This window comes from Onychomys torridus, chromosome 10, assembly GCF_903995425.1.
Source record: "Onychomys torridus chromosome 10, mOncTor1.1, whole genome shotgun sequence".
Taxonomy (NCBI): Eukaryota; Metazoa; Chordata; class Mammalia; order Rodentia; family Cricetidae; genus Onychomys; species Onychomys torridus.
The window spans coordinates 92683520-92693765 of NC_050452.1; the positions used below are offsets into that span (position 1 = coordinate 92683520).

The 10246-nt window shown below is 30.3% G+C and overlaps 1 protein-coding gene across 1 annotated transcript in view; it reads left to right on the plus strand.

The window, feature by feature from the left end:
• The window catches only part of Tecrl (trans-2,3-enoyl-CoA reductase like), a 70059-nt gene extending 60135 nt beyond the window's left edge, over positions 1-9924 (plus strand). Inside the window, exons 9-12 of the mRNA XM_036200195.1 lie at positions 4836-4893; positions 8470-8555; positions 8979-9024; positions 9797-9924. Coding sequence (XP_036056088.1) covers positions 4836-4893; positions 8470-8555; positions 8979-9024; positions 9797-9924 — 318 coding nt within the window. The remainder of the gene's footprint in view (positions 1-4835; positions 4894-8469; positions 8556-8978; positions 9025-9796) is intronic.
• The last annotated feature ends 322 nt before the right edge of the window (positions 9925-10246 follow it).

The following is a 10246-nucleotide window of genomic DNA, read 5'->3' on the forward strand; positions in this document are numbered from 1 at the left end:
AATTTTCCTCTTTTAGTAAATCAGTCCAGTAAACAAAGTATTTTTATGCTTATATTAGCTTGATTGTTGTGACAAATAATATCAAGTTGTATCTTATAAGTGACTACATTTGCACCTAGTAAGATATATATATATATATATATATATATATATATATATATGATAAATATTACATATTGTTTATTTTTACTATTAATTATAATGATGAAGTACATTAAACATTTAACTTTATTCTTTTCCACTGTTGAGGCAGAATAACTTTTTAGCTTCTTTTTTTTGGTAATGATTTTATGACTGAATTACTCAGAAAATTTTGGCAGAGGGAATAATTAGTTCATGAACACACACACACACACACACACAAACACACACACACACACAAATTTATTTCAATTGTTGCTTAACTTTGGGCTCTGTTGTTGTCTATGTTGTGTGCCTCCAGTTGTGGCGCTGCTTTTTCTCCTTCTTTGCGTTGCATTCAGTTGCTGTTTATAACGTGTTTACAGTCTCATTTTGGTGTGATTCACACTCCACCCTTCAGGTGCTGCTGTTGGTGTGCTGTTTTCTCCAGTGTACTCTAAACACTCACTGATTTCTCCTCCTCCATCCCATATGAAAGGCACACACAAAAATAAAGAAGTTAATTAGAGCTTTTCCAACAATTTATATCACAACCATCTTAGATTCAATACATAATAAAACATAAGCCAAATTCTAACAACTTGAAACATGCAACTGATTTGTTGTTCTGTTCATCCATACACCAATGATTCATGTTTTCATATACATTTATCAATGGTATTTACCATACAATCCTGGGAAAAATTAGGAAAGTCCAGGAAGCTGATTCACATTCATGCAATGCTTGTAGGAGTAATAGAATCCACTAGAAATGTGGTAGAGAGAAGCATGGTCACTGTATTTTCACATTTTTGAGCATGTGTCAATTAGTTTTTATTTCAATTTATGAAGGTTTAATGAATTTGTGATTACTCAGATCTTTAGGTTTAAAGACATGTGTTAAGATGGATTTCCAACAGAAAAGAATACTTTTGATTTTAAGCACAGATAATATTGGAGACATTTTATAATCTTTCTTAAAAGTGAAAACAATGAATATAAATAATTTTACTCAGCAGCAAATAAAAGTTTGCAAATGAGACATAAGTCTTCATTGAACCTCTTGCAAGCAATAACTATGGGGAACAGAAAAAATTACAATTGATTGTCCAAGGGATTCTTATTATTATCCATGCTTGCCATATGGATTTAAATTTTACAAACATTTTTACTCAGATACATTTTAGGTAATAGATAATATTACAGAATATAACTTTTAAAGATTTGTTCAGACTTGAATATATCATGTAAATCCAGAAGATCAACATGTGTTACAAATATAATTAGACAATTTAAAGATGATTTAGTCATTTATCAATGAATAAACAAGTGTAAGATTAATTCATTTTAGTATGAATTCTGTATGTGTATTTCATTTGTGAAGAAATTACAATTCCTTTTAAGTTCAGATTATTGTAAATTTTCTTTCATTAAACTAACAAAATAGTGCAGTCAGTTATTAAACAGATAATAATGACAAATAGATAAATAATGATAAAGATAAATAGATAAATGATAAGTATTCAATAATATCTATTTCAATCATAAATATATATTTCAATTGGAGGTGCTAAATTTTTCTCCTAAAATTTTATTTACAAAACTTGATTTTTTGTTACTTTAGGTACTGTTGAATGTAAAAATGATAACATTCGTTAAAGTTGATCTTTGCTTCTGTTCTCTAGTAAAAAATACCTTTGCCTGGTAAAACAATATTCAGACCATATTGCAGTTTAACAATCTTTTCTCAATTAGATAAATTTAATACTTGTTCCACAGAAATAGAGAAGTAAGAAGAAATATGTAGCTTGGAATGGAATATAAACTTAGCTTTGTGTGTGTTGAGCCTTAAGTAACAGGGATGGGGAGGGAAGTACAACCCTGTTATCAATCATAATGTAAATATCTGATACTCAAGATATCTGATATGCAATGCCAAAAGCAAGTATGAACCACAAACTGAGAACAACTGATTTAAATTAAAATTAGCAACTAATATGTGAACATAAAACTTGTATTTTTGCCGGGCCGTGGTGGCGCATGCCTTTAATCCCAGCATTCAGGAGGCAGAGCCAAGCGGATCTCTATGAGTTCGAGGCTAGCCTGCGCTACCAAGTGAGCTGCAGGAAAAGAAGCAAAGCTACACAGGGGAAACCCTGTCTCAAAAAACAAAAACAAAAAAACAAACAAACAAAACAAACAAACAAAAACTTGTATTTTTTTTTAAAGCTACATAATATCAAAGCCAATGAAGAAAAAGTCTACAGGTAAGCTTGGAGTCATCACTTATTCCATAGTCAGAGCATGTTATCTCTCATCTGCTTTCTCAAAACTCAATGAGTGATATTCAGATCGCACAAAATAATTTGTGAAAACTCTATGGATTTACAAACAGGTTGATATATTGTAAAAACGGTGGTAATGAGGTAGATTATAGAAGTAAAAATGAACATTTTAAATCATTCCAAAAATTTCCAAAATGCAGTGATCTTATAATTTTTTAACCAAAGTTTTATCTCCAGTAATCAAAGCAAAAACAATTTAATAAGGTTTAATTTTAATCCAGATGGTGGTGACACACGCCTTTAATCCCAGCACTCAGAAGGCAGGGCTGGGGGGATCTCTGTGAATCTGAGGCTAGCCTGGTCTACAGAGCAAGATCCAGGACAGACTCCAAAACCACACAGAGAAACCCTGTCTTGAAAAAAGCAATTTAGGTTTAATTTATATCATGCAAATTAAAAACTATATGAAATTTATTTAAAATCATTGTGAAATATTTATTTTTTCAAAAGTAAAAAAAGTCACTGGACAATTATTAAAAAAACAAATAACTTTTAAAAGAAATTTTTATTAAAATAACGCATGCTAATGGATTATCTAGAAATTGAAATATGTACTACTAAAAGTTTTGACAAATAAAAATATACAAACCAGGAATTGTACGTATATATTTTGAGGAGTATAGCAATCTAAGTTATCATAAAAATCATTTGTGAATATTGAAATAGTATTGCATTGCCCTTATCTATCAAATATCAATTTATTTCAAAGGAACATATAGGCAATAACAACTAAAGCTGAAGCTAAATCCCCAAAATCAGTAATTAACAAATTTCAAACTTAAAATATTCTATAATCATATATAGAAGAAAATGATCCAGTAATTTGAATACTATAATAAAAATAGATAAAACTGCAATTATTTTTGCTATCCTTATTTTTTATGAAGAAAATATATCTGAATTTGAAAAAAACTCAGTTAACCTTTGAAAGTCATTAGCAGATTTTATATTTCAATTTAATTAGTTACAATGGCTGTCTTTCCTATTTCCCAGTGTCAATATTAGTCATAATATACTTTATATAGTCATTAATTATTAATCATTCTCAGCAATAGTAATCGAAATGTGAGGGCAGTTCAAATGACAAGGCAGAATATTGTGATTCCTATAAAGTCTACAGAGATTACACTGGAAAGGTTGAGTGTTTTACATGAAAGATGGAATTAATATTACTAAAAAAGATTGAAAGAATTGACTCTTCATTGACTACAAGTCTTGTCTTAAGAGTTTTTGGATTTTTGTTTTTATAAATAAAATTATCTTCAGAAAATAAAGAAACTACTTAACATGACTTGTTTATAAGAAAAAACATTCATTATATAATATAAAAAGAAGATATTTCTAGTCATCCTCATTTGTCTGGAGTTTAAGCATAATACTGAGCAGCAATTAAAGAGCGTCTCCACTACAGCATTTCTGTATTATGTGATATTTCTTTCCTATTTCATATTCACCCATATAGTAACTGAATATAGTAACAATATACTATTAAATAATTAATATTCTCATATTATTAAGTTGAATAATGAACCTAGCATTAAATTACAAATAGCTAAACTACCTAATTAGGATTTTTATCAACTCACAAAATAATAATTGAATTTACTTTAAAATTATTTCAAATGTAAACTCCATTAAAATTTTCACTTACTTTCCATAATAGTCACACTGACTTCATTTATAGAGTATAGTGTTTTATTATCCAAGACAATTTAAATTCTAATAATGTAAAATCACACCTAATGATGGCCCTCAAGACACTGTTACCACTATTACAATGCAGAATGAACTCTTTTGCTTTTGATGATGAAACTTTGTTTACCAATTACATCCTTTGTGTTTGCTTTCACCCTTCATCTTTAGCTACATTATCTGCTACTTACCTAGCCAAACTACTCATCATTTACTTGTTCTCTTTCATTTTCTTTGTTTTAAATCACTGTAAACCCCTCTAATGAAAATGAGGAATTAACTTGCCACATCCTGGATACTGTGCTGTATTGTAATTAACTCACAAACTGAGCTGAAACAGTATTGAACTGTGATCCCATCCTTGTACTAAAGGCATTGCTCTGGTATTAATGGACTGAGAGTGTGTACTCTTATGAAGTCTTTCTTTAACATGTTCAATAACTTCATGATAAAAAAAAAAAAAAAAAACCAACTACCCAGGAAACATGATGAAGAGGATAGCACTGACAAATTGATACAGACATTTGAACCTAGTTATGGACATAGTGAAGACTACCTTCAGAATTTCTATTTAGTGTACCTAAATATTGGTGGCTAGATATAAACCCCCAATATAAGCTTCCAATGTTGTTGCAAAATTCTGTCTTGTTAATTGAAAAGCTGTAATATATTTTGCAGATTTGTGAAGCTGGAAATCATTTCATCAATACAGTGTTGGCTCATCCCAATCACACAGGTTAGTTCTTTTACATTCATCCAGCTCTTCCAAGTTTTTTCATGCTTAATAAGTCTAAACACACTGCAGACCAAGAAACACATCAGATAGGCTGCAAACTGGTGTAATCCTTGTTACTGACAAAGGTTAGGAGGGAAGATGAGGCTGCTCTTTCAAAAATAATTTTTATCTTTTGAATTTTTTATACTTGTATACCATGTAACTTTTTCATATCTTCCTCCTTTCCTACCTTCTGACTGCTTCCAGGACTGCACATCCTATCTCCCTCCCAACTTCACGTCTTCCTTGTACAAATTTTACTCTGTTTATTTCTTCTAGGGTAGAGGCCTATAGATTGCAGTATAGAAAGAGGACGCTGAAGTTTAGTAAGGATGATTGTGCTATGTCATCTATCTCAAGGATTTCAAGGAAATGTAGATAGTGGAAAATATTTAGATATTGCCTTGACTTGGCTATCCCTACTTACAATGTAACTGTGTAGTCTTAGTGCCTTATTGATCTTCATATATAATACTGGCTTGAGTTTAGACTTTAGCTGTCTTATCATGGCATATGATAAGCAATCTTTATATGTTCTCATGTGACATTTCCTAGAAGATATGATATATATTTCTTCTTCCCAGATGAACCTAATAAATCATTTCACCCAAATCTGTCTTGGGAAAGCCATGAATTTATTGGAGCAACAAGTAGGCACACGAGAAAGGGCTTCTTAAAGTACCATGTGTGACTCAAAGCAGATAAATTGACAAAAAGCCCACTCCAGCATGTATGAACTCACAAAACCTGCAATTCTAGATAATCTTGCAAAATCTGAACAGTCTTCTCTCACCAGAAATTGTTCACTGTTTCCGTTATCTTGTAGAGGGGCCTCAGGAAATTGAATACTGCTTGAGTCTTATGAACATTCTTCTGTCTCTAACAAGGACAATTTCAATACAGAGGAAATAGCTACAATATACATGCTAAAAGTGAGGTCTTAGTAACATTTATATTTTACTTTTAAATTGAATTTATCACTTGCAATTTTAACTATGTTTAAACTATATTGAGTATATTTACTAAAATTCCACTTAATTCTTTTCTTTATATTGAACATGCCAAAGCACCCTGTCCATCACTATTGAATACAAGCTTATCAGTAGTGAATAGTTACACATTTATATTGCTTTCTTATACCAGCAACAATTTGTTTTGCATTGTCTACATACAATAGAGTGCTTACTGCAGGCTATACTGAAAGTTCCTCAACTCTAAAAGACCATTCTAATATCTGATTCATTAGAAAATCTTGATGAGAAATTGTTTGTGGTATATTTCCTGGGATGCAGATGCTGAGAAGGAGATGATTGTTCATACATTATTCTCAGGAGGTTATTTCATTCATACAGAGAAAAAAGTGACACTGAAATTGAGTGTTTAATAAATACATTAATAAATGTCTCTAAAGACCATCTGTATCTTTCTAAACCTGGAATGAAAATAAATATTGTCCTGAAAAATTATGAATTTAAAACACTAATAAAAGGCTATGTTGAGACTAATAAAAACTAGACATAACCTTGTTCTTGGTCTCTTTTTTGAATCAAGAAAACCTCAGTGGGCATGTTAAGAGTTGACTCTTCTGACTTTGTTAATAGTAAGTGAAGTCTTGCAGTCTAAGACCAGTCTACATAGTGCACCATTTCCTATTAAAAGCATTTTAATATTCAGGGACTGGAGAAAGGCTCAGTCAGTAAGGTGCTTACTTAATAAGCATGAGGAATGAGTTTTAGTTAATGGCACCCACATTAAAAGTCAGATGTGGTGATGCATGCCTGTAAACTCAGTCCTGGGGAGACAGGGACAGGAGGATTCTTTTATATTCTGGCCATAGACTCTTTTCAAATTGGCAAGCTCCAAGATCAGGGAGAGAACTCATCTCAAGAAATATGATTGAGAGTAAGAGAAAAGGAAATTGGAATTCACACACACACACACACACACACACACACACACACTCACACACTCACACACAAGTCTTATGTTCCTTTAATAGAAATGGAATGATAATAAGTGCAACTTGAGAAACAAATTATGGAGAGTATCTCAAATTAGTACTGCCCACACTTGCATATTATTATAATCAACAGCAACTGTATACATTTCAACACCATTGCCAATATACTTATGTTTTGTTTATAAGACATAATCATCACTTAATCTTTAAATAGTAAAAACAAATGTGGGTTTGTGAACAGTTAATTAATATTCAATGCCTAGGAGCTAAACATTCATTATCTAGAGGCTTGTCTCAGATGAACTTATGTGAATCTCTAGTCTCTCTGACTAAATTAGCTTCCAAAAACTTTCTTTTAACTAATTTTTGGGCCTTAAATGATATGCTTACATAAATGTTCTAAGACAGAGATTCTCAAATTTGTAATGCTGGGGCTCTTTAATACAGTTCCTCATTTGTGATGACCCCCAACCAAACAATTATTTTTGCTGCTACTTCAAAACTGTAACTTTGCCACTGTTATGAATCATAATGTAAACATCTGGGTTTTTTGATGGTCTTAGGTGACTCTGTGAAAGGATCATTCAACCGCCTAAGGGGTCATCAACCACTGGTTGAGAACTGCTATTCTAAGAGAATTAGCAACATGTGCTCATCTTTGTCATAAAGTGAGCAGTAATGATATCTGCAAGTTATTTTATATATTTTAACTTGATATTTCAACCACAGTTATATTTTTTAACATAGCACACTGACATTTCATTATGACTTTATAATTGTAACTAAATGTGATTAGTTGATCTGTTACCTGATTAAATTTTACTGTTGAGAATAAAATTGTAATTTTGTAATTCATATTTTACTTTACAAGTGTCACAGCTCAAAGTTCAAATTGAAATCATTGTAAATTTATTTGCCAAAATGTTCCCTCAAAAAGTTTACTGGGAAAAAATTTAATGAAAATCAAGTGATGCTGTGCTAAATACAATGGAAGCTGTAAGTAAATACATTTTTGATTGATTAGCCAAAATAATTTGTGTGGTATTTCTTAATATTGACTATACTGATTCAAGATAACTCTCAAGAAATTGTCAGACTCTTTTGATATAAATGACATCTTTATACAATTCTGTTTGGATTTTCCCTAATTTGGCAGTGAGTTTTGACATATTTTTTTTGACACTAAGAGAGAATGTAAAATGCCATGGAATTAGCAAAGCTTTATATATATAAATATATAATTTAGGAATAGAACTCTGCTGCAGGTATTTTGTTATACAGAGTAATTACTATGCATCATTTAATTCTTTAAATAATTGTTAATACTTTGCACCCCATATTTTAAAGCAACATAGATGTAGAAATGTTAAAAAAATTGGGAGCTATTCCCTCCAAGTCAAAATGTCACAAAATTTAACACTATGACTCTTCTGGGATATTTATGAAATAAATTGCTATGAATAGATGACATTTTATGTGTTATATGATTGTACTCATTTGATATTACTTAATAAATGTACTGTATCATTTGCAGCAACTTATATCATAATTGACATGTTTTTCCTCTTTCTTAAAAGGGAGCAATGCCTGTTTTCCAAGTGCAAATTATAACCCCTTTACATGGTTGTTTTTCCTGGTTTCCTGTCCCAACTACACCTATGAGGTATGGTGTTTACATAAACAAATGACTAAACTATATTCTATATATCCTGAACCCACAACTATATGCTTTAAATATATTATGCACAACCTGCAAACAGATTTTTCTAAAGATATTTACAGGTATATTAATATTTTACATAAATATATGTATACTTAAGGAATTTTTAGGGTTTATATAACATAGCATGAGATATATTATAATTTTGAGTATAGCAAAGATTTAAAACAATACTCTTTTATGTTATGAATGTCATGATTATTTGTGACTCTTTGTGGCTTTCACGTGTACAAGTTATGTTAAATTTCTTTGTAGTCATAACTTTTATAATGTTTTGAGCTTTCAAATGACTTATTTAAGATGACAAGTGATTAAATATCTAGATGAACCACAGGTGTTTGTTAATTTGGGATTTTATATTAACAGATTGGATCCTGGATTAGTTTCACAGTCATGACACAAACACTTCCAGGTAATTTTAATATTTATTGACAATTAATCAACATGAGAACATCTGTAGGAGAAATAACTTCTGAGAATGAATTACGCTCCTACTAATGTAGAAGTATTTGCAATGATATATTACATATACATTTTTATTTTGTTAGTGATTATTTTAGTATTAAAATATTGAAACATTATCTCCTATTTATACCTATATAACTGAAATTTAATTCAAGGTAAGAAATACAATGGAAGTATATTACTGAGTATGTACTTCACTTAAAGCTACCTCTTGTGTGTATATACATCTGTTAAATGTGGGCTGGGGAATGATGTTTGCAAAATTTTGAAAACTTGATATTATAAGTAAAGAGGAAAATTGGATCACCTGAGTGTTATATTTAAAGAAATATATGTAATACCAATGTCATTGATTATTCCATTTATCAGTTATTAACAGCATATATACATAAATACAATGTGTGTAAATACTGTATATATCTATATCTATATCTATATATACATATACAGAAGTTTAAGGAAAACATGATTTTTTTTCAGAAATCTTTTGAGAAGAAAATATATAAGGATTTTTTATAGATTTTTTTTTTAGTTTATTTATCCTTCAAATAATTTTATTGCATGTATAATTATAAAAAACATACAGAAGGAACTTAATAAGAAACAATACAGCATTTGGGAAATATTTTCTCTTTTAATTATTTTTAACGTTTTTAAGTATAACTCATTGTTTCCATTACAGGAATTTAGCAATGTGATTGTTTTTTTTTTTCTTTCAGTTGGTATTTTTACAATTTTAATGAGCATCCAGATGTCTATGTGGGCACGAAAGAAGCATAAGATATATCAGAAGAAATTCAACTCATATGTGCATAGGAAATCAGCAATAATTCCATTAATACTATAAGAGACTGTAGCTATTCTCATCTGAGCAAGAAAAGAGATATAGGAATTCACTAGTAAAGACTTAGGAAAAGATGACCAGCTATTATGATACAACCATTGAATGCAACAATATTTTTAATAAAAGAAAATGATGAAGGAATTTAGGAATTTAGCTAAATTTACATTATGAACTAGGGGTAATCAACAGGAGGAGTTTAATTAAGCATGATGAGTCATGCTGAATAAAAGCACACTAAAACTTGAATCAGGATGTTAGCCATTAGTGTGAAATCATACTAGACTATGATAGAGAGCCTATCATACACTTAAAAATGAGAACGAAA